General features: G+C 42.4%; 1 protein-coding gene across 1 annotated transcript in view; it reads right to left on the minus strand.

Moving 5' to 3' along the window:
- The window catches only part of LOC129724576 (uncharacterized), a 47,350-nt gene extending 20,589 nt beyond the window's left edge, over positions 1-26,761 (minus strand). The window contains exons 1-2 of the mRNA XM_055679569.1: positions 26,167-26,761; positions 14,535-14,638 (exon numbers count right to left, since the gene is read on the minus strand). Coding sequence (XP_055535544.1) covers positions 14,535-14,638; positions 26,167-26,326 — 264 coding nt within the window. The 5' untranslated portion in view covers positions 26,327-26,761. The remainder of the gene's footprint in view (positions 1-14,534; positions 14,639-26,166) is intronic.
- Positions 26,762-27,484: the final 723 nt, after the last annotated feature.

Raw genomic sequence — 27,484 nt, forward strand, 5'->3', positions numbered from 1 at the left:
AGGCTCAATAGTTTTCGCTTGCTGAATATAGACATCGTTCCAATAAGGTATTATTGAACTAATAAAGTTCACTGCCTTATTGGAGAAGTCATCCAAATATCTAATGGTTTTATGAAGTATTTATCAAAGAATAGCTTCCTCTTTTGAAAGAGTGCTTCGCAGTCGCATAGTAAATGTTCCGAGGTTTCTCTATCTAGATTTCTAAAGCGACTGGTAGGGTAACGGGGGTATTTTGGCCAGATTTGGGAAGTGTTCGCACAGTTCATTAAAAACAAACACAATTTTTCAACATAAATACCTACTCTATTATACCATTGTTAAAAGCTAAGTGTCTATTTTAATATACACCGTTCAACAATGCAATATATTGAAAAATATCCTAGAAATATCAAAATTTCTACGAAGTACTAAAAACATATTTTGGTTCACCAAATTTTTACTTTGGACCACCTTTATATCTACAGACGAGTATGGAAATAGTTCGGACTAATTATATTTAAGATTATCATCGGTATTTTGAGAGCAAAAATAATGGGATTGAGGAGAATATCCTTCTGCTGTGAATTTCTGTAAATTTTAGGCATCTAAAAATGAAATGATTTGGCTTATAGCGGTTTGACAGGCATTGTCAACCAATTTCATATCGTTAAATGTGATAAATTAAAAAGTAATTACCTGTAAATTGTCACAAGCTGCTTCTTTGTTCATGTGCAACGGCTGAACGGTAATCAAAGAGATGTCAAAACTTGGTATGGCCAAAATATGTTTGCTTTAGAAAGAGGCAAACATATTTCGGCCACGCGTTTAACCACTTTATCAACTTTTTCCAACATGTTAGAGTATACAAATTGTTTCTGTGACATTTTATTGATGTTACTACAACAAAAAATTGTTTCAAAAGCACACATACTTGTTACAATAGCTTCCGGACGTTGACTTGTATATTACCACTTCCTCTCAACTTTGGGTTGACTCAGCCATGACTTTGAATATGTATGAACCAATTCCAAAATAACACTACCTAGAGCCAGTTTTTCGCAGACAATTATAGTGTAGTATGATTCTTAGGTGTGTTATTCAATGTTGCATGCATAGTTTTCTAATATTCATTGTATTTATCAGATAAATTGCGTAAAATGTTACCGGGTGGGCCAAAATATGCATGTGGGCCAAAATACCCCCGTTACCCTATCATCTTGTTATTTACCTATATGTTTAAAGTAATGTTTACTTGGGCAGTGGCCCGCTACAAGGCCACTAAAGGTACATAAGTCCTTTTTCGAGATACTGAGCAATCGTTGGCAGGGCCGTACTTAGGCGCTGGGGAGCCCGGGGCAAATTTGTTTGTGAGGCCCTCTTTTCTTAAAACATTTAGAGGTATCGTTCTGGCAGGTGACGAGCAAAAAAAAGATAGCCCCAGGACTAGGGGGGCCCTTTGAATCGGTAGGCTCGGGGCATTTGCCTCCTTCGCCCCCACTCAAATCCGGGCCTGATCGTTGGGTTACTGTTTTGACGTAGAGCTACGTTTTTCTTTAGCCTACCACATAGGGATGCAAATAGGAAATCTATTAAAGAAAAGGGGACGAAATTTGTCCCTTTTTAAACGCTTTTAAATCGGTTTGTTTCCAACCGATGTCCTTCATTCTTGCAGCAATTGATTGAAAAATTATACATGCATCAACCCAAATGCAGTAAAATGTTGATTGATTATGCAAACTATTGAGCTATTGAAAATTGTCAAGCCTTGTTGAAACGAAAATAACGTTCCTAATTGGTCGTTTGCTGCCTTTCCCTAAAAAGGTCGACAGAATAGTACACCTAGTTACGAGAGCATAGCCGGTTGCGCCAGTAAACAAATCACATCACATATCTAAGCAGCAGTGTGGTAGTACCAAACTTCTGGATTTGCCAGGTAAGGGCTTCGGCCTTCTTCCCGCGATGAAGTTTTGCCTTATTTTGGCAACAACACATTCTGAGCTGGATTATAGCAATCACAATCTGTCGCGGCCGTTTAATTTACTGAATGCGTAAACAGCTTTTACAGATGTTGAACAACGAAATGCCTTTCTCAAGGCAATAGACAAGTAATTGAAGGTTGACATTTTTTTGGCAATAACACAAGCATTCTGTGCTGGATCCTAGCAATCATATTCTGTCGCGGTGATCTAATTTACTCTATTTATCAACCTAATTCTCTCACTGTTGGGGCAGCACAAATGCAGCGATCAGCATAACAGCATCAGCATAACATTTTGAACAACAAACAGCCCTGTCAGAACGCCTCAACAAAGGTGATTATTTATCGGCAGAGCTGCATGCCACCACGGGTCGACGTGTGGCGATCGTCGAGGGCGCACAATACAGGTGTGACCACTGACAGTACCGAACAGTCCCGGACCAGCAGCGGGAGGTCGCCTAGGGGTGGTGAGCGTCGGACCAGGGACAGTCGACTCCTCGCAAAAGCCACAATCACCTGGAAGCACCTCTGACGGAGCGAATAGAGCCGCTCCCAACACCCAAAAGCACTTACCCGCCCATCGGGACTGATGCCAGTAAGGTCCCGATTATGGCAACTGGCAGTGTAGTGAACGGATATGAGCTGGATTTCGGAATGGTACCGCATCCTCGGGCTGGCACCTGCATCGAGCTCCCTTAGTAAAGTCGTGTGACAACGGCTTGAAATGGCGAGGTGGTACCCGGTGCAGGGGGTCTCCGTCCCAAAAAACCTGGCAGGCCTTCCAGTACGTTCCGAGTCTATTGCCTGGTGGGAATCAGGCAGGAGTAGGATCAGATGGTTGTTCCTGACTTGGGCCGGTCGGTGGAGTCATAGTTGCCCATAAGGCGCTATGACTGCTTACCTTAGCCATGACCTCACTGCTTCGGCATAGACCACCATGGGACCACATAGGCGACTACTCCACCATGGACAAGGATAGCGGCTGGAAGGGGGACCCATTTAACATCAAGATGAACACATTCAAAACGAAAGAGACGAGTGCGGAGGGATTACAAAATCCCTACGCAAGAGGTGGCATCCAGCGGTCTCCGCAGAAGAAGGCGGAGACGGATGCGGCGAAGTCTGGAGGTTGAAAAACGGCGAATCCGTCGGTGTCCACACCAGACATCTCGGTAGACGGTCCCTTGCTAGTCAAGGCCGTCGAAGGGTGTATGGACACGCGGCCAAGAGTGGCGGCGCTGTCTGAACAACTCGATGCCATAATCGAGTTCTTGGCGAACAGGCGAAACATCGCTGGCGACCTGAAGCAGAGCCTCCTCCTGCTTCGGAGCACCATTGATGAAGCCAGAAAGGAGCACGAAGAACTCGTAGCTCGGGTGAAAGCGGCCGAGAAAGCGGCCGAGAAAGCGGCCAGGAACGGGAGGGCGACTGCATCTAAAGATGGGCAGACAGACGCCCCCTCGTTCGCGTCGGTCTGCTCCACGGGGCAGGTCGCTAAGCGAACGAGGCAGTCCCCGGGGGAAACGGCCCCCGGGAACACCAAGAAACGATTGGTCGTGCTACTCCCACGGGAACACACGCCAACCGGTTCAAGGTCCACCGCGGAAAAGGCACAGGTGGAGGCTACGGGCAACCCTTGGACTACCGTAGAGGGTAGGAAGCGTCGGGAAGGTGCGACACGACATGATGGCGGAGCGGCCAGAGGACCAAAAAAGGTCAAAAAGGCGCGGAGTAGGGGTGATGCCCTCATACTCAAGACGGATGGGTCGAAGTACTCAGAAGTCTTGAAGAAGATGAGGGGGGAAACCCAGCTCAAGGATCTGGGGGCGGATGTGCGGAGTATCCGCCGATCTCGCACTGGCGAGATGATACTTGAGCTCCGGAAGGACGCCAAGAACAAGGGGGCTACCTACAAAACGGTAGCTGAAAAGGTCCTAGGGAAGGAGGTGCAAGTGCGGGCACTCACCTCAGAAGTGACTCTACAGCTTAAAAACCTGGACGAAATCACTGAGGGGTGCGACATTGCACAAGCCCTAAAAGCGAAGTGCGGGGTGGAGGTGGCTAAGGAGTCAATCCGCCTCCGCAAAGGTCCGGCGGGGACCCAGATAGCTACCTTCCGACTACCGTCGGCGGACGCTAACCTGGCCCTGAAAGAGGGCAAGTTGAAGGTCGGCTGGTCTGTATGTCCTCTGGGCATACTACAGCAACCAGACATTTACTTCCGGTGCTTCGAGGGCGGACATAAGTCCTGGACCTGCAAGGGGCCCGATAGGAGCCAGCTGTGCAGGTGATGTGGAGGTGCAGGCCATAAAGCAAAGGACTGTGGGGAGTCTCCCAAGTGCATGGTATGTTCCGGGAAACGGGACGCCAAACACTTTATGGGAGGCCCCAGGTGCCCAGCCGGTAAGCCGGCTGCGAAACCACGGGCGTAAGGGTGACGCAACTGAACCTGAACCATTGCTTCGCGGCTCAGCAGCTGCTACACCAAGCAGCCACTGAGTCGTTGTCGGACATCGCCGTCATATCGGATCCCTACCGCATCCCTCCCGGAAACGGTAACTGGGTTGCGGATAAGTCCAGATTGGCGGCCATATGTACGACGAGCAAGTTCCCGGTTCAGGAGGTTGTCTCAACCTCAGAAGAAGGGTACGTAGTTGCTAAGGTGAACGGAGTGTTCTACTGCAGTTGCTATGCTCCGCCACGTTGGTCTACCGAAAGGTTCACCCAGATGGTCGACCTCCTATCCATGGAGCTAACGGGCCTAACGCCGTTGGTGGTGGCGGGCGACTTCAACGCTTGGGCTGTTGAGTGGGGAAGTCGCTTCACGAACCAGAGGGGCCAGATCCTGTTGGGGGCTTTTGCAAAGCTCAACCTAGATCTGGCCAACGTTGGGAACAAAAGTACATTTAGCAGAAATGGTGCGGAGTCGATCATCGACGTGACGTTCTCCAGCCCAGGACTGATCAAGAACTGGAGGGTAGACGATGGCTACACTAATAGCGACCACCAGGCGGTCTGTTTTAGTGTAAACAACAACGAGAGGCGGCAAGCGACGGGTAGAGCCAACACTCCGACCGTTCGCGGGTGGAAGACATCGCACTTTGATGCCGAGGTATTCGAAGAGGCAATGAGAAGGGAGCGCGAGGGGGGCAGTTGGCTCCGCCCGACTGCTGACCAACTAGTTGCTATGCTATCGCGGGCGTCTGACGCCACCATGCCTAGGACTCGCCAACCTAGGAATGGAAAGCCACCGGTTTACTGGTGGACGGACGCGATAGCCGACCTTCGCAGTGCGTGCCTCCGTGCAAGACGGAGGATGCAGCGTGCGTGAAACGAAGAAGAGAGGACAGAGCGCCGCGCAGCATTCAGTTCGGCAAGATCGATGCTAAAGAGTGCGATAAAGACCAGCAAGAGGGCCTGCTTCGATAGGCTATGTGCGAGTGCCAATACAAATCCGTGGGGTGACAGGATCGTAATGGCCAAGACTAAAGGCGCGCTGGCGCCTGCAGAGCGATCACCAGCGATGCTGGAGCGTATCATCGAGGGACTCTTTCCACGCCACGAGCCAAGTTCTTGGCCTCCGGTGGTCGAGTCTCACGTCCGACGTTCCAGTATCTCAGACATAGACCAGAGATGGTCGGCCAACCTGCCGAGCATCCAATCCGTGAGCGACGACAGCCGTGTCGAGGCAGGGGAGAAGGCAAGGGTTACGAATGAGGAACTCATCGTGATCGCCAAATCCCTAAAGGTGAGCAAGGCACCGGGACCGGATGGTATCCCTAACCTGGCGATCAGGCTGGCGATAAAAACGGCCCCCGGGCTGTTCAGGGCAGTCATGCAGAGGTGCCTGGATGACTGTCTCTTCCCGGACAGGTGGAAGCGGCAGAGACTGGTCTTATTGCCGAAGGCTGGGAAACCGCCTGGGGACCCATCGGCATATAGGCCTATCTGCCTGCTGGACTCCGCGGGCAAGGTGCTTGAGAGGATCATCCTCAACAGACTGGTGAGGTACACGGAGGGGTACACGGTCTGGCAAGTAACCAGTTCGGCTTCCGGAAGGGCAGGTCCACGCTGGACGCAATCTCTTCCGTCATCAAGACGGCGGAGGTAGCAATCCAGCGCAAGAGAAGGGGAATACGCTACTGCGCAATCGTCACGCTCGACGTGAAGAATGCGTTCAATAGTGCCAGTTGGGACTCCATAGCGCTCGCGCTCAGGAGCATCCATGTACCGGTGTCGCTGTACAAGATTCTGGAAAATTATTTCCAGAATCGAATACTTGTTTACGACACGGAGAAGGTCAGAAGTGCGTCCCAATTACCGCAGGAGTTCCGCAAGGTTCTATCCTGGGCCCGGTGTTGTGGAATGTCATGTATGACGGAGTGTTGAAACTCAAGTTCCCTGTAGGGGTTGTGATCGTCGGCTTTGCAGACGACATAACGCTGGAGGTTTACGGCGAGTCTATCGAGGAGGTCGAGTTGACGGCCGCGCACTGTATACGCAAGATCGAGGACTGGATGCGCTCCAGGAAACTGGAGCTCGCGCATCATAAGACGGAGGTCACGGTTGTGAACAACCGTAAATCGGAGCAACAGGCGGTGGTCAGAGTCGGAGACTGCACCATCACCTCGAAGCGATCCCTGAAGCTCTTGGGGGTTATGGTGGACGACAAGCTCACGTTCGGGAGTCACGTCGACAATGCCTGTAAGAGGGCCTCATCGGCTATTGCAGCACTATCTCGTATGATGTCCAATAGCTCAGCGGTTTATGGCAGCAAGCGAAGACTTCTTGCCAGCGTGGTTTCGTCCATACTTAGGTATGGTGGGCCAGTGTGGTCCAGAGCGCTAGGTACTAACAGTTACCGTGGTAAACTGGAAAGTACCTACGGGCTCATGTGCCTGAGAGTTGCGAGTGCGTATCGTACGGTGTCATACGATGCAATCTGTGTCTTGTCCGGCATGATGCATATCAGCATCGCCATCAAGGAGGACAGAGAGTGTTTCGACCAACGTGACACAAGGGGCATACGAGGTACCAGAAGGTCATTCTCGATGCTCCGCTGGCAGCGGGAATGGTCCAACTCCTCAAAGGGCAGATGGACACACCGACTTATACCGGAGATATCCGGCTGGGTCGGAAGACGACATGGTGAAGTGAACTTCCACCTGACACAAATCCTGTCAGGCCATGGTTGTTTCAGGCAATATCTGCACAGGTTCGGACACGCGGTGTCCCCCATGTGTCCCGAGTGCGTGGAGGAGGAGGAGACTGCTGAGCATGTCTTCTTCGTATGCCCCCGTTTCGTAAGAGCGAGGAGCAACATGATGGCTGTGAGCAGGCCTGGCACTACTCCGGACAATCTAGTCCGGAAGATGTGCGACGACCCGGACATCTGGAACGCGGTCTGTGCGGCCGCCTCTCAGATTGTTCTGGAGCTGCAACGTGTGTGGCGGGTCAACCACCAACACGCCAGTGGTAGCTAATTACCAGTCTCCAGGTAGTTAGCTAGGAGGTTATAAGAGTAAAGAGGGTGCATCACGCACAAAAGCCACTCCCCGACGTAATACTTAACCGTCGTTCCGGGAAGACCAGGGCTGGAGACTGGAGGGGTTTTAGTGGGTCGAGATAGGGATCAGTAGGTGCCTGGGCGAGTGTAACTACCCCAGCATCTCTCCCCTAGTCTCATCCCCACACCCTGAGTTCTCTTCTCGGGTGAAGTTGGTTTTTGAAGTTTGAAGTTGAAGTTGGTTCAATCAATCAGCATGAACAAAATTTCGTCGTCTTCTAGCTGCTCAGTTGCAACATGATGCAACACGCAACAGCGAGCAAACGAAATCGCTTAATGTTACAAGCCACAATACGATACGGGTTAATATCGTTGCGTGCGTGAGAGCACCATTGGTGTTTTTCCGCTGGATGCAAAAATTAAATGCGAATTGGGAATTGTTCGTCTAAAGAACATTAGAGAATGGAGAAACTTAGAAATCAGGCGTGGTCTTTATTCCCCTACAGATTTTGAACAGCAAACTGTGCCTTTCTTAAGGCAAAAAAAAACAAATGATTGAAGAATAATCGTATTTTTGAAAGATCTCGAGCGCCAGATTTCAACAGAAATTTCTGTCTGTTCTTTCATTCATATCGTATTTTTTTATGTGCGAATTAGAAGCCTATAGCACTGCAATTGCAAAAAAAAATGAATATAAAGCGTCACTGCATGTTTGTTATTTTTTTCACTGTTATTCTCATTCATGTTAGGCTAGCAACATTTAATACAGTAGTAATAAAACCTTTTCTAACTTTATGGCTGTTGTAGTTCAAGGTAAAGCGCTCGCTTGGCATGTGAAAAGTATGGGGATATAGATTGACTACAGGGCCTGTCACCCTGTTGTTTAACCTGGAGCCATCTGTGTAGAAAACTTTTGAACCTGGTTGAATACTAGGCCCTCCGTATTCCCATTCAGGGTGACTTGGCTCAGTCACTTGGAATAGTCGTTCAAAGTTGTACTGCCTATCCATCCAGTCTTCCTTAGTTAACAGCGCGTTGATTTTGAAGTTTTTAAGTATGTTGAGGTGTCCCCTAAGATCTCCTTTGAGATTTTTTTTTGTTCTTTGTAGCCTTAGAACGTTTTTCCCCTTCTAATTGTACAAATAAATGCAATGGAAGTAAGCTTAACATAGCATCTGGTGCCTTCGAAGAAGTACTTCGAATTGCTCCCGTGATGGAATTTGTGGCAAGTCTTTGTAACTTTTCCAGTTTCTTCCGAGCATACCCGAAATGGGCCTTTGTTACCAAAGGTTTTTTTTGACTGATCCATAAGGCACTTGTAGCTTTACTCATTACTTTTCCCATGTGTGTTCCAATTTAATTTGCTGTCTAGAGTTATTTCTAAGTAGTTGACTTCTTGAGAAAGTTCTAATTTTATTCTATTAGGGCATAAATAAGGAATTTTAATTTTTTTCCTGCGTGTCAACATAATAACGACGGTTTTCTTTGGATTTATCGATAGTCCCTCTTCTTTGTAATTATGAAAACCGTACCCAAATTAAGTTTTTTTTGCCGATTTTGGATCTGTTTTCCCGTTTTTCATTGTGCCATTTGAATAAATGGGTCTCCACAGCACGGAAACGCAACAAATAATCTTTTGCATTCCTTCAAAGGTAAGCTTGGATGTGTGTAATTTATTTTTGCTCTTTCGTTTTTTTATTCGATTATAATTTTGTATTTGTATTCTCTTATTATTTTGTATTTTTATTCTCTGCGTAGCTTCCTGAGTTCACAAATAGGGAAAACCAGCAGCTATTCAGCTTTTTAACTAGGAGAAGGGTTTTCACTGTGGTGAAACAGCACAAGGGTGGCTCTCATGGCCGAAAGAAATTAACACTGTTGAAAACCAGAGCTGCAGGTCCAAATCACTTGTGAATTTTGCGATGAATGGACCGTGACCATCTCACAAGAATAAAAGATCGGATAATGCTGCATCAAGAAGGCAGCCAACTCTGATTAGATACTTTGTTGAAAGCTAAGCCAATCACAAAAAGGCGAAAATATAGCGAACGGATTGAATGCATGGTAGGACTCTTGGCTCGTGAAATGCAGAATGTCGGCGTGAGCTTGGCAGCCCAAAAGCGAAGAACGTCACGATAGAGGAGATGGGAGGCTGGATAGGGTCCACAGATAACGCCCACGTAGACATAAAGATAGGCTTCGGAGATTCTTACGCCCAGATCGGGAGAGAGAACTTCTTCCTCCTGTCATTGGAATTGATAGGCTTCATTCCGTTCCCGACTTTCGCTGCTGCTAGAGAAATGTCAGAAATATCCGCAAAACCCAAGAAGGATCTTTAGCTTCATGATAAACCTCGTAAGCTACTTCAGACATCGAGTCGGATCACAAACTGCAATTTGGCGAAATGATAACAATCTGTATTATTATTGTTGAATACCACTAAAATTCATAATATTTTGACACTTTAATAGTTCAATAGGTTTATCGTGAGTTTAAGGTACATTCAATATAAACATTTAGTTTATAATCTCTTTCTTCATAGCATGTTCACGAACGTTCTTCAATGCAGTTATGTATTCAAAGTCAATTTGATTTTGTTCTGTCCATTCCACACCATAATTAATGTTACAGAAACTGTGGAACTGCAAGATTCACTAGCCCAAAAACCCAAATACATTGGATTCATTTGCGTTGCGTTGACGTTAGTTCAACGGAAAATGTATGGGCTAACTGTCGAATTGCCTTAAACCCAGCCGCAACGTATCAATTGTGCTTGGGCCTTAATTGACACCATTGCCACTGATTTCAATCGGCGATCCACTGATAGCAGCATTGCCAACATCATCTGATGATTCGTCACTTGATTTTTCTACTCCTAAAACTACTCTCACGATTCCGCAATCCGTCAATCTCTTTTTGCAGAGCCCTTCCTCTTCATATTCTACTGGAATATCTCCTGTTTCACAATCTGATATTCCAAGCCATTTAATCAAAGGAAAGTCATCTTTGTCAACAAATCGATCGCCTTCAATGACCCTTGGGGACTCTTGGGTTCCTTCCAAGACCCTCTGATACATTCATCACCCACAGCTTGCTGAGATTCGTACAACCAAAACATGACATCCTCTATGTTTACTTTGTTCATAACTACGGCAACGTCTGGACCTAAATATCAGAAGAAATTTCGTGCAATAATGAAAAAAAAACTTAAGTTCACGATCAATTGACCTTTGGTCATGGTGCATAGTTCCCCTTTTTTATCCTATCCAGGAAAACAAGCAATTGAATTGAGTTCATAAAACTATACACATGCACTAAGAATACTAGTAACAAGTGATGATTATGTTTCAAATTAAATTTCTACAAATGGAAGTACATTATTCTCCACTTAGATTTTTTTTTTTGAAAAAGCGTAACAAAAACGAAAAAAGCGTGAGAAAATCAAGCTTGAATTTGGCGAGTATTGATGAAAACGACTGTTCACAAAATCGAGAAAGCACTGTGGTAGGTGCGAAATTCTGTCGTGTCACGAGTCCAGAAGAGAGAGATAGAGGGAGCAAGGGAGAGAAAGGAGAGAGAGACAACAGGGAAAAAAAAGACAGTAGGGAGAGAGAGATAACAGCTAGAGAGAGTGCAGAGAGCAGAAAGAGAGAGTGAGAGCAGAGAAAAAGAGAGCAGAGAGAGAGAAATAACAGAGAGAGAGAGAGAGAGAGAGAACAGAGAAAGAGAGAGAACAGAGAAAAAGAGAGAACAGAGAGAGAGAGAGAGAGAACACAGAGAGAGAGAGAGAAAGAGAAAGAACAGAGAGAGAGAACAGAGAGAGAGAGAGAGAACAGAGAGAGAGAGAACAGAGAGAGAGAACAGAGCGAGAGAACAGAGAGAGAGAACAAAGAGAGAGAGAGATAACAGAGAGTGTGAGAGAGAGAACAGACAGAGAGAAAGAGAGTATATTAATATCTTCTACAAAATTACATGTTTTGAAAAGTTCTACAACTTTGCTGAAGAAAGTTTTCATGTATCTTCGCTGTATCAAAAGTTAGATTTTTTATTTTTATGATATTAGGCCATGATCAAAAAATTTTCTTATCAACATTTCCGTTATATTTTTGTGAACAATTCTTTTGAACATTGTCTTTGGCTAACATCAACCGTTTAAGCACAAATTATTAGCCGTTTAAGCACGAATTAAGTTCGTCAAATTGCCTTTTCCGACCACTGTGCCGTGGATAGTCTGAAGTACCGCTACATAGTTATCTGCGAAACTACTTGAAGATCATCCGACCACAGACAGAGAATCAAATTGACCACATTCTGATCAACGGCAGGTTCTACTCTGACGTCATCACCGTTCATCGAAGCAAAGCAAACCCCGGTGCTACATTCCGATTCGGAACTCGTCCTTCTGTTTATTATACATACACAGACTTCGCAGCTCACTATGGAGTATACAGGGCAATTGCGAGGCAAACGCTACGATCCTACTGAAACTAACAGTCTCTCCTGAGCCGAAAACGACGAGCGCGCAACAGCCAATATTTAGATTTCTGAAGGAAGACACAAGAGGGCCTAGATCACGTAGATATAAAAGAGTGATATGCGCAGAAGCTTGGACGGCAACCTCTTTACGGACAAGTGTGGAACAGGTCGTGGGGCACTATCAGGCGAGATTATTGGGTGCCCGCGCTACCACGGATCAGAGCTTCGTGGTTCGGCAGGCTATGCACTCCCTTATGCGCTCCAAGCTAATGTGTCGTAAAGGGTTTCAATAAACGTTGCCTCAATAAAATATAACTTAGTAGAAAATATATTGTATTTTTAATTTGTTTAACCTATTTTCAAAGTGTATTCAAACATGTTGAACACCCTGTAGGTTACATAAAGATTTATTTTAACTCTTTGAATGATTGCAAATTCACTATTTGTTACTTAATATTGCCTTTCGCAGCCGGCGAGTTGAAGTGGTAAAAGTATCCGTAACCATTGAACGCACTGTTACTATGAGCTGAGCCATTCCATGCCAAATGACTCAAAGGTTTCTGGGCTACAATGCTTTAAATATGCTCTTCCAGAAAATTGTTTTTCAGTCTAGAAAATGTTTCTAAACGCGTAAAAGTCGAGCTTCGTAGCCGCAAGGTTACAGAGTCCGCTTTGACAAGCGAATGATGATAGGTTCGAATCTTAGTAGAACCAAACCATTCGTTCGCAAAAAGGACTTCAAGTATAGGTTTATTCTCAGGCTCTTCCACACAAAATCTTCTCTCCAGATTCAATAACCTCTCGTCTAAAGCATCGATAATATCATAGACTATAGCACGTTATATGCTTTTAGAGTGATAGCTTGCAGGAGGATATGATAAGGTCGATAAGGAAGGAAGTAGCTTACTAAGTCTGAAGGAGAAGACAAAAAGCTCTGTACCACGGAGCTGGTTACTTCTCAATAAGTAGCACTGCAAAATGGTAAAATAAAACAGAAATGTGCAAACAGCAAAAACGTCCGGACAATGCCACAAAAGATCAAACAACTACTGGTCGCAGTGGGGTCCACAAAAAAAAAACGCGTAAAATACTAAGTTTTGCTAAGTCAAAAACGTCTGAAAAATGGTCAAAATGGCCGATATTAGACGATTGGTCAATTAGCATGGAATGGTCTAACAAAAACTAATTCGTAAAGTAAACTGAGTTTAAGAGCTTTTCACAGTAAATTTTAGATGCCAAATAAAGCTTTGATAATTATTATAACATTTGAAAATTATCTCAAAGATAGGTTTCATTTCATTAAATGTGAATCTTTCGTCCATTTGTTTTGGTAGAATCAAGTATGCAAATTCATCACTTTTATGGACTCTTTTTTAAAGATTTTGTCAGTCAAAATAAAAGCTCTGTCTATTATAACAAAAAAATTTATGTTGTAGGAAAAACAGGCAAATATCATTGCCACGAAATAAATCTTTATTTTGAGCAAAAAATTTGCTTCTAGAATTGAAAAAGTTACTGATGGCTAATTTCACATCAACATGACAACAATGGTAGCACTACCGATTGCAACAAAATTACTGCACGATTCACGAACCTTAGCAGCTACTTTCGATCCAATAATATTGAAAAACTTTTCGAAGAAAAAAATAATCAGCTTCGCAGAGCAGTCTGCCATCCATTAATAAATTTAATACCCGATAGGATAAGAAAAAGAGCATCATTACGGATTTATTACAGCTTAGCAGAAAAAAAAAGAAAACAACGGAACCACTGTCAGCTGTTCTGTAAAGGCTCGGCCCTGGAAAATAAACTTTATACCATCGCCGCCGTTCGTTATCGCCTATGGAACCGAGGAAGCGATTACGGCACATTGAAGCCAACCAACGCGAGGCCAGAGGAGGGTTGGAGTGCTCGGCCTCGACGGAATGGCGAGAGGGGCGTTACTTCCGCTTCATCGCCTTTTATTGAATACTAAGCGCTTTCCGATAGCGGCCGGTCGTCGATATTTGGCAGCATTTCAGAGGGTCGTTAAAAACCTAGATAATGTCGCCGGTCCTGTTAACTTTTCGTTTTGATGTGCTACGGTAAGCGTTTGGTGAGAAGCTCTAAACAATTTTTCTTTGGTGGGTTTTTCGAGTAAATAAATGTTTGGACTTTAAATCTAAACATCAAACAGTAAAAAAATAACAGAAAACAGAAACAGAAAAAAACCAGCCGTGAAACGAGAGTAATCAAATTTTAACTGTCATGACACACTAATATATATTGTGCAAGCTCATCAGGCCCATGATGAATAAAGCTTATGATTGGCTGTTTTTTATCTATCGCCATAACCGGCCAAATGGCCTCATAGCTATAAAACGATTGTATCCTTCGCCGATGAAACGACGATTGGGAAGCAGGGTGAGTGAGTGTTTTTCTCAAACCTACGCCAAAAAGTAGATTGTTTACGTTGGATGACCGATTTGGATGATGACAATGAAATGAGAATGAGATGTCATATGTCTATGTGGCGTGGCAGGGTGCGGGGAAGATTGATTCCGAGAGGTTTCGTTACTCAACAGGAACGGAACGGTGTCATTGATTTCGGCTTACCTGGAAGGGAATGGAATCAAAGTCATCTGGCGTGGCGCTGACATGATTCGGTATACGACGCTCCAGGCCTTTATCCAAGTGGTACTTGAGGAATGTTTCACGATCTGGAAAGTGACACTCATATCAGAGGAGGACTGCCATAGGAGTGATTTATTGGATAAATTGGATATTTATTAGGATATCAGTATTTATTCGGTAACTTTTCCCATTTGTTTTTGCTGTGACAACTGCGCTATTCTGGCAACGTTATTTGAGTACATAATTTATATGTTAAGAGGGAAATATGTCAGCTTGGCATAAGTCTATGTAATAATACGAATATTTTGTAACTAACACATCCGTACAGAAATAGAATAACATATATGTATGAAAAAAAAATGCGAGAGAGTTCGAGTTGGTTTCAATGTGAAATCAAACAAACATGTAAACTTGTAAATATTTTTTCGATTTTTCAAAAGAATGAAAAACACTTGTATTATTGACCCGATTATTTCGTTTTATTTCAAACTAGTTGAAGGTTCTCGGAAATGCTCGGGATCGTATTTCGTGAAAAAATCAAATATCATCGCTTTAAATGTTTATTTAGAGGCAAATTGTGTATAAAAAGTTATGATTATGCATGGTTTACGTAGTTTTGTGTACAATATCTCAATTTTAATTAATCAGATACCTATTATTTTTCCTCAATTGGTTTTCCTGAATATCAACGGACATTTTAATGTAAAAATAATCACATGTTATGGCTATTTTGGTTATAAACCCCAGTTGACGATTGGCCTTAGCAATGACGGCCGATTGATGACAAGCAAAGGAAAGTTGTGTAAAACAAGTATGCGTGAATTCCAACAAATTCGTGGTAGCCGAACGTCCAGACATAAAATCATGCTGGTCTGTAGATCAAATGATGGTCTTACAAAAGAAATTGAAGAGGTTGTAAATGAGACACGTCCGCAAGGTTGACGTAGAATTACGACAACCTGTCTCATGTCAATGTATTTCTGGTGAAAGATTAGGGAATACATTCGATTGTGATTATTTCAAGTTTAAGCTTTGGGGCCACGTCTGTGTTGCCCAGTGTTATTGATTTCCCTTTTCATCGCACTAAATTTTAATTTTTCGCATTAAAACTTGCATTGTATTTACTGTATTTGCTTTGTGTATTTGCTGAATTGTGCGGACACCACTTATTGTACCTGTCTTTGTGTGTTGCTTAGGACATAGATTATCGGATGTTTTTTAACAAACGCGTGTGTTTGTGATGTTGATTCTTTTTGGTACAAAGGAAAATGTATTAAAATTCTTTTTGGTTTTGGCCAACCAAAATCACTTCATTTAGCTCCTACTGAAATCATTTTGACACTAGTTTTCAGTGCCGCTCAATGGGTTTTGTTTCGTATCTAAAAATGGTTCCTCCTCGGAAATAGCCACAATACTGCCGTAATCTTGCAGACTGGCGTAAGCGACAAAGTGGCCGATTTGTATTTTTACGATTAAACGATAGAACACACCCAGTTGGACCTATGGGCGCCGACATTTGATCAGAAGTGTTAAAATAGCGTCATCAATCCACGAAAACGAAATGACGTAACCGCCATTTCTACTCAAGCTGACGTAAATCCAACACAACTATGTTTGCGATACGTTTATTACATTCAATTTAATCGAATAAATGGAACCATATTTGGCATGTAGAAGTTTTTGGGAGCATGAAATATTTCTATGGTGGTACGGCCCCTCTAAACTTGTAAATATTTTTTCGATTTTTCAAAAGAATGAAAAACACTTGTATTATTGACCCGATTATTTCGTTTTATTTCAAACTAGTTGAAGGTTCTCGGAAATGCTCGGGATCGTATTTCGTGAAAAAATCAAATATCATCGCTTTAAATGTTTATTTAGAGGCAAATTGTGTATAAAAAGTTATGATTATGCATGGTTTACGTAGTTTTGTGTACAATATCTCAATTTTAATTAATCAGATACCTATTATTTTTCCTCAATTGGTTTTCCTGAATATCAACGGACATTTTAATGTAAAAATAATCACATGTTATGGCTATTTTGGTTATAAACCCCAGTTGACGATTGGCCTTAGCAATGACGGCCGATTGATGACAAGCAAAGGAAAGTTTTTTTTATCCATTGTCACACCCAAGTCTTTCATCTCTTCAACCCTGTTGAGCACGACTCCATCGATATGGTAGTTAAACATTATTGGCTGCGAATTACGATGAAATGTCATTACAAAGCACTTAGGGATGCTGACAATCAGCTTATTTCGATAGCACCATTCAACAAACATATCCAGTAACTGCTGCAAACGGTGACAATCTTCTATGCACTTCGCGACGAAATATAGTTTTAGGTCATCCGCATATATAAGTTTACTTCCATCACCAGGCGAAATACTAATTTAAAATATTGTAAAAAGCAAAGGTCCCTAGTTACTTCGTTAAGGTACACCACTCAAGTTAACGAACGGAGTCGAGATGAACGCTCCCAATTTCACTCAAAGTGATCGATCACACAGGTATGGACTAAGCCATCAACTAAGCTGTCAGAGGCTTGGTGCAGGTTAATTTTGCACAACAGTATACGATGGTCAGTTCTGTCGAATGCGGCTTTCAAATTCGTATGAACCACGTCCACTTGGCATTTTGTTTCCAGTTGTGTAAAACAAGTATGCGTGAATTCCAACAAATTCGTGGTAGCCGAACGTCCAGACATAAAATCATGCTGGTCTGTAGATCAAATGATGGTCTTACAAAAGAAATTGAAGAGGTTGTAAATGAGACACGTCCGCAAGGTTGACGTAGAATTACGACAACCTGTCTCATGTCAATGTATTTCTGGTGAAAGATTAGGGAATACATTCGATTGTGATTATTTCAAGTTTAAGCTTTGGGGCCACGTCTGTGTTGCCCAGTGTTATTGATTTCCCTTTTCATCGCACTAAATTTTAATTTTTCGCATTAAAACTTGCATTGTATTTACTGTATTTGCTTTGTGTATTTGCTGAATTGTGCGGACACCACTTATTGTACCTGTCTTTGTGTGTTGCTTAGGACATAGATTATCGGATGTTTTTTAACAAACGCGTGTGTTTGTGATGTTGATTCTTTTTGGTACAAAGGAAAATGTATTAAAATTCTTTTTGGTTTTGGCCAACCAAAATCACTTCATTTAGCTCCTACTGAAATCATTTTGACACTAGTTTTCAGTGCCGCTCAATGGGTTTTGTTTCGTATCTAAAAATGGTTCCTCCTCGGAAATAGCCACAATACTGCCGTAATCTTGCAGACTGGCGTAAGCGACAAAGTGGCCGATTTGTATTTTTACGATTAAACGATAGAACACACCCAGTTGGACCTATGGGCGCCGACATTTGATCAGAAGTGTTAAAATAGCGTCATCAATCCACGAAAACGAAATGACGTAACCGCCATTTCTACTCAAGCTGACGTAAATCCAACACAACTATGTTTGCGATACGTTTATTACATTCAATTTAATCGAATAAATGGAACCATATTTGGCATGTAGAAGTTTTTGGGAGCATGAAATATTTCTATGGTGGTACGGCCCCTCTCCCTTCTTGAACGAGAAGGGTTCTGTGCAACTGAAACACACATTTGAAACAAATCCGGAAAACAGCTTAAAATAATAAAAGAGCTCAAGAGCCAAGAACCAACCCCAAAGATTATTTTGAATTCTAAGATGGTAACTTTTCCCAAAATTATCGAATACCACTCAATGTGGATATCTTCGTAATTGGGATGATGCGCAAAAGCCTACAATTGACCCCAGAGAAGATCGTGTTAATCTCAGACCACGGATTCAGTTTAGTGGTGATGAAATCGAGGTACATAGTTGACAAGTGCGTACATTTAGGCTTAGTGGTGATTACCGAGAACGACATTAGCAGAGAAATTCGTCGAGGTCCTATGGCGGGAAAGTCGCGGCGGCAAGAAGTTGACTATCTACAAAACTTTGATCATACTGTAGGCCACGAAGCTTAGTCCATGCTCCTGGACAACTCAAGCGCACCTGTGATTTTTGTACGGGAGAGTGCAGATGGAAGATGGCAGAGGCCACGAATGTTATTATATTCCAAACTAAATTCATTTCCGAAAACGTATTCTCGGATCGCGACTATTTGACTGATAGGCAATTGCTCCATTATTCATCTCAACAGCTAGGTGCACCTATATTCATCTTATTTCTCGCATTTGTCCGATTTACCGTCGAAATCCTACAATTTTTCGAAAGTAAATCTATTTGCTTCTCGATTTCGTCAAGTGGTTGAAAGTTTTACGTTGAATATATGGTAAAACTTGACGATAAATTGATTAAAAAGGCGTGATGAGATGAACATAGGTACTGAGATGAATATAGGAGCGATTACTCCAATTAAAAAAAATATTGTCGAGTGACTTGTCCCATACTACGATGAATGTGCGTCAATCGGTTGTAGAAACAGTGAAATAAAAATCGTTGTTTCTACAACAAAATGACGTTGGTAACATAACTTCGGTTAATAAACCTTTTTCCAAAAATCATACGTTCGGCAGTGTTTTTTGACTACTATATTAATGCATTATGTACAGATCAGATTGTTGAAATTCGTCCTAACACTTTTCATACAAACGTTTTTGGAAAAAGCTTCGTACTGAAAATTTTACTCGCTGTCGCATACATCAGTCCGTAAATTCACTTGAATACACATAATTAGTACGGATGAAAAATTTCGACAAATCAATTCGTTTCTTTCCTATGCCATTTTTCAACCCACACCGCAACGCAAACTGCTCTCACTGAAGCACTTTGTCCTCACACAATGTGTCACAAAATTCAGCACAAAGTGTTGTTCACGTTCTCCCTCTCTTGAAATATTTCTCACTTGGTGGTATCTTTCATAGTCATTTCTTTTTCGCTCTTTCTCTATGTGCCTGTTGGTTGTCGAAATGTGTAGGTACCGTTCTCGTTGTGCCTTGACGAATAACAGCTGCTTATAAGAGAGAAAACCATTGTTTACTATTAGCACGCGATGGTTGTTTACACGAAATTTACAAAGCGACAAGAGCAAAATTTGTCAAAGAGCATTACAGGCGTTCAAATGCTCTTTGACAAAAAGTGGGCAATCACTCACTCTATGTGAGAGACAGTTTATTCCTCTCAGACGTTTGACAGATAAAGCAAAAATTAAGCCTGCTTCAAAGCGGTTTCGTTCTTGTAAAACAATAGTTAAGTACAGATTCAAATAATTGTTTATATGTTTATTCTATAAACAAAGTGCCTGGTTTCTGTTGACGCAAGGATATAAACATCTCATATATACATTATTTTTTGCTTGCACACTTTTAATGTGCTCTTTAAAATAAAATATTTGATCGTTCTAAGCACTAAACCTTGTCACACCAAATTAAGTAATCTCATTTATTTTGACAACATGATTATTAATTGGTTTCTAGGCTTACGAGAGAAAATAATCAATTTAGATTTTCAAGTATTGGGAGAAAATTTTCACTTGTTGGAGCAGGTATAATAAGCTTCTCTGCAATCGACTACATATAAAACAGATACTTTTTTCTTTTGCGGACTTGCTAGTGCCAGCAAAGAACAATGGCAATGAGTTTGGACAGAAGAAAAAATTGCAGGTGGCACAATTGGTTAGAAGGAACTAAATACTGTGATTTTCCATTTTATTTAGCTTACCTTGCCTCAGACAGAGGAAGCTAAACGCAATGGCAATCGCCAATTTCGTCATATCAAAGAGAACATATTGAAAACATCTCTGGTTTCATTTCTCACAACTAAATAATGTTAATCGAACTTAATCCAGCGTCACCGCTGATGGCAACCGTTCCACCAATCGGAACTCCACAAGGTCCGAGAAAGGACGCGTCGTACGCCTCAAGTAAGCAGCATACGCTGCGTTCCAGGTGAACCAGTAAGCAGCATACGCTGCGTCCAGGTGAACCTCCATCATGCAAAGGGCACTTCTAGTGTTCTGTGCCGAAGGTTCACCAAAGATCAGCTATCCGCCGCGCTGATCCAAGAACCATGGCTTCACGACACCAGGATCCTTGGCTAAGCCAATCTTAACGATAAGCTGATCTATTGCAGCCGAGCGTCTAACCCTAGGACTGCAATTCTGTTGAACAGAAATGTTAATTTATTTTTTCATTACAGAATTCATCCAACGGGACTTGTTTGCCATTGTGGTGGAAGTCCAGACGACCAACGGCACACAGGAAATGGTCGTTGCCTTCGCTTACTTCCCAGAGGACGTGGACGACATACCGCCATCCTAAGTTACAGCGCTTGTGCGGTACTGCCGAGGCATCAAAAAGCCACTCATCATTGGCTGCGATGCCAACGCGCACCACGCAGTCTGGGGAAGCTCGGATGTAAACACAGGAGGTGAGTACCTGCTTGAATACCTAACGTCTAACAATGTTAACGTATGCAATGTAATATAGCAACTAACTAATAGCAGTTTTTCCGGTCAATAAGCAAAATTCTTGTTGAAATTTCGATTTTACTACCACTACCACTGCAGCGCCATCTCATAGAATTGAACATTGTTTTGGGTGTCCCATTCAGTGTCAACACAAATCAAAAACCAGTGTTCTAATTGAAACACGACTTCGACAACTTCGGCAATCAACAGGGCGAGTGTTTTCGACTTCGTGTATACATTTCGGGTGTCTGCTCGTCGGATGGGGCTTACACGCGCCTTCTCGAACGCACCACGTACTGAAGTCACAACCACTCGACTTGCGTGTAAGCCGACGGCGTTGCGTGCTCGGTCTTCGGTTTGCAGCGGAAAGTATGCCCTCTATGGTGTTCAAATCCTTTAACGTCGGATTAGAGGCAGCCGGTAGAATCAATTTAGTCGCGATGTCGTTATTTTTCCCCATGCTAAAACGGGTTGTGAATGTTGGTGATCAAACTGTCAACATACCAACACAGTCACATGCTACATGTTGTAACCTCCTCAAATGAAGGCACTTCTTTATAATAAACACACACAACCTTACGTATTGTGTGTGGTGATCAAACTGTCAACACTCAAATTTATTTCACTTCATCATGTGTGAACAATCAGTGCTTATAGAATTGCGTAAATAAAAAGTGCAATTTTGTTATTGAATATTGCAACTATCTAAACAGAGTTTAAGATAGAGCAAGTTGAAAACACTAAAAACTTTATGCACACTAGCAGCACATTGAAGAAAAATTCCGAACTAAATTGTAAGCCAACCAGAAACTCTTGATCTTTCGAGTTACTTTACTAAAAATCGCAATTCTCTAAATGATGGGATTATTGAGCTAAACTGAATTTATAACGCTCAAACTACATGCACACTAGCGCTGCGTCGCGGCTTAATTTCGCACAATACTTTCCGCCAATTACAAGCCCTTGACCTTCTGAGTAACTTTGCTGAAAATCGCAACTCCTAAATGGTGGGATTATTGAGCGAAATAACATTCAAAACACTCGAAACTACATGCACACTAGCGCGGCGTTGCGTCTGGATTCCGCACTACACTAGCTGCCAATTACAAGCCCTTGACCTCCTGAGCAACTTTGCTGAAGACCGCAATTCTCTAGGTTTCCAGAATCGAAAGATAGAGTTACATAAATTCGCCCATTTTAAGTGATGCTAAACTTTTCGGAGTGTTGCAATATTCAAACTGGGTGTTGAAATACTCAGTGAAGCGATTCCAAACTTATGACGAGTAGTGTACATCGGTCACTACCAAAGAAACACTGGATGTTCCTATGAACATTCACTTTCCTGGCTCATGTCCGAACTCATCAACCTTTTTCGAGCCAGCTTTACTGTGGGGCACATCCCGGTCAGTTGGCGGAACGTTAGGATAGTATTTATACCAAAGCCGGGCAAAAAAGAAACTTTGCCAAAGACTTTCAGACCTATAAGTCTGACGTCAACACTTCTCAAATTGATGGAGAGAATCACGGATAACTACATCCGCAGCGAGTTTCTGAAGGATTTGCCCTTGCATAGATATCAACAGGGCAAATCTACAGAAACCGCTTTGCATTGCCTAGTGACGAAGATCGAGAAAATATTAAAATATAAAGAAACGGCGGTCTGCGCATTTCTTGATATTGAGGGAGCTACAAGCCCTTCGCATCAATTCACACGGCTCTACAAAATAAAGGAGTCGATAATACTATAATGAGACGGATTCAAACAAAGCTTTCGAGCAGAAAGATCACAGCTGCATTGGGAGATACGTCTGTCACAGTTGAGGCAGTAAAAGGGTGTACTCAGGAAGGAGTTCTCTCTCCACTGCTATGGTCACTGGTGGTAGACGCTCTTCTCACTAAGCTATCGCAGCTGGGCTACGTAGTCATTGGTTATGCCGATGACGTAGTCCTTATTGTTAGGGGAAAATATGATGCAACTCTTTCCAGTCGAATACAAACGGCTCTAAACGCAACCTCCCAGTGGTGCTTAGAAGAAGGGCTGAACATTTACCCCACTAAAACAGTCATTATACACTTAACCAAGCGAAAGGTGCAATTAATCACTCCTCCACTACTGAATGGGGTAAGACTGAGTTTCAGCAATGAGACCAAATATTTTGGACTGCACAACTAGATTACGCTATCAAGAAGATAACTTCAGCGATCTGGGCTTGCAGTACACTGTTCGGCAAGACCTGGGGGTTAGACCCACTCTGGTTTTACATTACCATTGCTCGGCCATGTATAACCTACGCAGCTCTAGTATGGTGGCCTAAGGTAACTGAAACGACAGCTCAGGCAAAACTTAAACTTAAGTTCAACGACTGGCCTGTCTCAACGAGTGCCCTGCGTACAACGCCGACTACAGCCATGGAAGCCATGCTCTGCTTATTGCCTTTACTTCTGCATGTGAAGAAGGAGGCAGAGCTTGGGGCACTTAGGTTACGAAGAAACACAACGATGCTCGATGGTAACCTAACGGGACACTTAAGCATCCTGAAGGAGTTCAGGCTAACACCTTTAGTAAAACCAGTCTCAGACTGGATGGAAGCAAAACACAACATGGACGATCCATATAGAGTGATTGACACAGATCGTTCGATGTGGAACAATGGAGGGCCGAGTCTTTCATCGGGCATCATCCGATTCTATACGGATGGTTTAAAAAATCGGGTCCCAGACTGGGTCAGGGGTCTACGGACCAGATATAAATTCCACCATCTCTTTGGGAAAGTGGCCAACCGTCTTTCAAGCAAACGTGGACGCAATATATATCTGTGCTACGATATGTCTGAAGCGCAACTATAGGCGAACATCGGAATCTTTTCAGACAGTCAGGCTGCACTGCTGGCATTAAAGTCTGCCATATGTGTTTTCAAACTAGTCTGCGAGTGCATTGCAACACTTAGGGAACTTTCCCGCCTCAACAAAGGCATACAAAAAAAAGTTAATACTAGGATATTTTTTTTTTCGTAAGCAACTCAACGTATTTAGTTCATCAAGGTAAAGGCCTTATAAAAATTATATTATTCAATCAGATTATCGAAGAATCGATCGAAATGTTTACTTCTCCTACCTACACCAGGACGACGAAGAAAATACTTGTCACTTTTTTGCTGATTTTATGTTTATTTTCCGCACTTAAGCCATTAATCTCATGAAAATACATTTTTTCTTAATATAACACATATTTAAATTCTCTAAAATTCTAGTAAATAAATATTTCTATTCGGGCGGATGCATAACTTAGGATGAAAAAATAGCGCAAAAAACATGAAAAATAAAACAATCATCCAAAAAACGGCTAATTTCTTGTTAAATTTTACACGATACGAAATTTTTAATTTGAAAAAGGTTCGCTGTGAACAATAATCTGACGAAAGATTTGACATATGTTTTCATCGAAAAGTTGATGAAGGCTTTTCTTGAAACAAAACTCAGGCGATGAATATACTGAAAGACATAAAGATTTCCATCAATTTCGTGAGGTTATTATGATCTCGGTTAGTTTTTGCGCAACTCTGATCTGATAATGTTAAAAAAATTTGGTCTTTTTTCAGTTGTGTGTTTGGATGATGTATAGATATAAGTATGCTAAGCATTGTTACCTTATGAACGCTACAGTTTTTCCCATTTTAAAGACTAGTCAAATATACTGCCGTTCCAAGCAAAGTTGTCCCATGATCTACACAAACCTTATGCACGCTGGGACAACTATGCTTGGAACGGCAGTATAGGACGTTATATTTTCAAAATAAGAAGAGACAGAGAAAAAAAGTTTCCGGAAAAGTTTTTTGTCACAAAATTATCTACAACTTTGCTAAGGACATCATTTTTCCAAACTTTAAGACAGAAAAAGTCAGATATTGCAACGCCACTTTTGGTTTCCATCCCAGTTGAGTCAGGTAAAACTTTTATATTCGTTTACTAGACATGTGCCCTTTTTGTGGGCAAAATATCAGCGAAATATACATCTTAGATCCATGTGACAAAATATTGAACCATGGCCATACTAGTGGCAAAAACGGCATTGAGCGGTAAACGCTTCTACCATTTTTTTATAATTTTACCACTCCACCCGCACATAATAAATAACATGTATTTATCCAAAATATATTTACCTTCTTAATACAATGTACTAATTAGCTTCCTGGGTAGAAAACATTTCTCTGACTCTTTAGGTTTCAGTTTTTTAAGAATTACTTGAAAAGGGGCTATGACAAGCAATTCTCTCATGTAAGTTTGGTCTGATCAATGGCAACCATCAATGGCAAACAATGGCAATGGGAAGAAATTTTCACTGAATTAAACTGTCAGAGTTTTCCTCTTTCCCCTCGTGTCGGTGTGTGGTTTCGAAGAAAAGGTAAAAAAGGAACAAACTCAACGTAATATGCGACCTATACGTTGAATTATAGTTTGAGCTGAGCACTGTTTAGATAATGATGCTTAGATATACTGTTATATTATTGTTTTTATTGGAGTGGATGAAGGATTTTTGTTAAGACGCAATAGTCAGAAAAGCAATATTAATAAAGTGCTCAACTGGTTTTAATCAGTGAAATTTGATTTAACTTTCTTTGAGCCTAACTTATATTTTTTTCTAATCACTGCATAAACGTGATGAAGAATACAGTTGAACGATTTTTCCTTAGTATTACGGAAATTAGTCTACAACCTAAGTTATAAATGGTTAAAGTTTGCGCTGTATTATCAGGAATTTCTGTTGCAGATACACAATTTTCCGAATAAACTGATCAAATCATTCAAATGACTCTGAAGGAATCATAATCTTGCAAACACTCTCATGTTCAATTGTAATCGTTGTTTTTGAAGCGCATTGCTCTTGTGGTACGAAAAACGAGCGCGTTGAAAAGCGGTACAATTATCTGAAAATATTGAAACCCCAAACTGTCATGAAATAATAACACCAATTCGGTCTTTAGGAAGCAATTCAAACAGTAATCAACACCAAATAATATAATATTACAGCATTATCTGCTTTAAAACCAAACGAAAAGTCATTGTCTAACAGAAGCCTTACACAGCCAATAAAAACAAGCAGGAAATCCATGCGGTTTCAAACTTGCGAAAGCCACAAAATATTCACTTCTTCTCCATTCTGCTACTTACATTCCGGTGCAACGGCATCAAAGTACTGCTGCGCGGCGGATTTCTCCTCCGGGTCACCGACTTCAATCTCCTCATTGCTAACTTGAGCCACTAAACCCACGGCGATCAGCAGGATTAGGGCCGCGACGCTGCTGCCACTTTTTCCCATTGCCTTCAGCATCACGTTATTACACTCTGGTGTTACTGCTTCACAACTGATGCTGTGATGCTCTGGCGAGAAATCTCAATTTCCACTTCTTGGAATCAAATCTTGGCACGTGCTTATTCCACCAGACGGATTCAAATGGCACTTGTGATTCGCACTGTAACTTTGTGATTCGCTTGGTTTTGGCTTTTTCGCTTCGCTTACTGGCTACAGAAACTGGAATTATTGCTTTTCCAGCCAAAAGTTGCTGGATAGTAGCGGTTTGTGGGAAGTAATGATTAGTCTGCTTTTGTGGCACTTAGTTTCCTTTTTCACACCCTTCAATCGATGGGTGGCTATAAATGGTGCTACTGGTGATTTGGCTGTTCATCCAATGGTTCTTCACAAGCGAATGCAAAAGGAAGCAATCGAAGCTGACATAAAAATTGATTCCTGCCCAAACACAACGTAGCCACGGTATAAAACCATTAAATGTTCCAGAGATTACCCTACTATCGAAAAGATGGAATCCATTGATAGCATTGCAATCCCAAGGTGACAGGTTGGATATCCGGTCCTTTGATAGTATCGAGTGAAACTATCCCTTGTTCGATGCAGTTAGCCAATTAAAAAAACTTACTTCCGGTGGGGTCACTCGTCATTCTCACTTACATTAGATGGTTGTAACAATGGTTCCATTGACTTCGTCCCTGATCAAATACGACTAATTGGCACTTATCAATCGAAGAGTCTTTATTGCCGGAATCGTTTGCTCGCCCCTTTAACGAGCCATACCATATAAACCAATCATGAACAGGTTAGATAGGAGCGAATTTTGCCAATTATTGCCGTCAAAATGAAACAAGGTAGAAACTCGCAGGCAGATGGAGCAGCCCGGTGCAATACTGTCCAACGATAAAACCCAACCATAAATCACATTTTCTTTGTGACAAACATAATGGGAAAGGTGTGATATAAAATTGCCAACATTTCCAAGCGGGTGAATAATAGCGTGACAAAAGCAAGACTACAGCGAGATTAGCGATAAGGTAAATGCAAGTGGCTATGAGTTGCAGCACAATATAAAATCAGAGTTTACCATCCGGATGTGTGTTCCACTTGACGAAACGGTAAGTGGATTGCCTACCGGACGTTGGGTGCTTGAGCTTACCAAACAGTGATGACATTTACCGA

The sequence above is a fragment of the Wyeomyia smithii genome, chromosome 2 (assembly GCF_029784165.1).
Source record: "Wyeomyia smithii strain HCP4-BCI-WySm-NY-G18 chromosome 2, ASM2978416v1, whole genome shotgun sequence".
Classification (NCBI taxonomy): Eukaryota; Metazoa; Arthropoda; class Insecta; order Diptera; family Culicidae; genus Wyeomyia; species Wyeomyia smithii.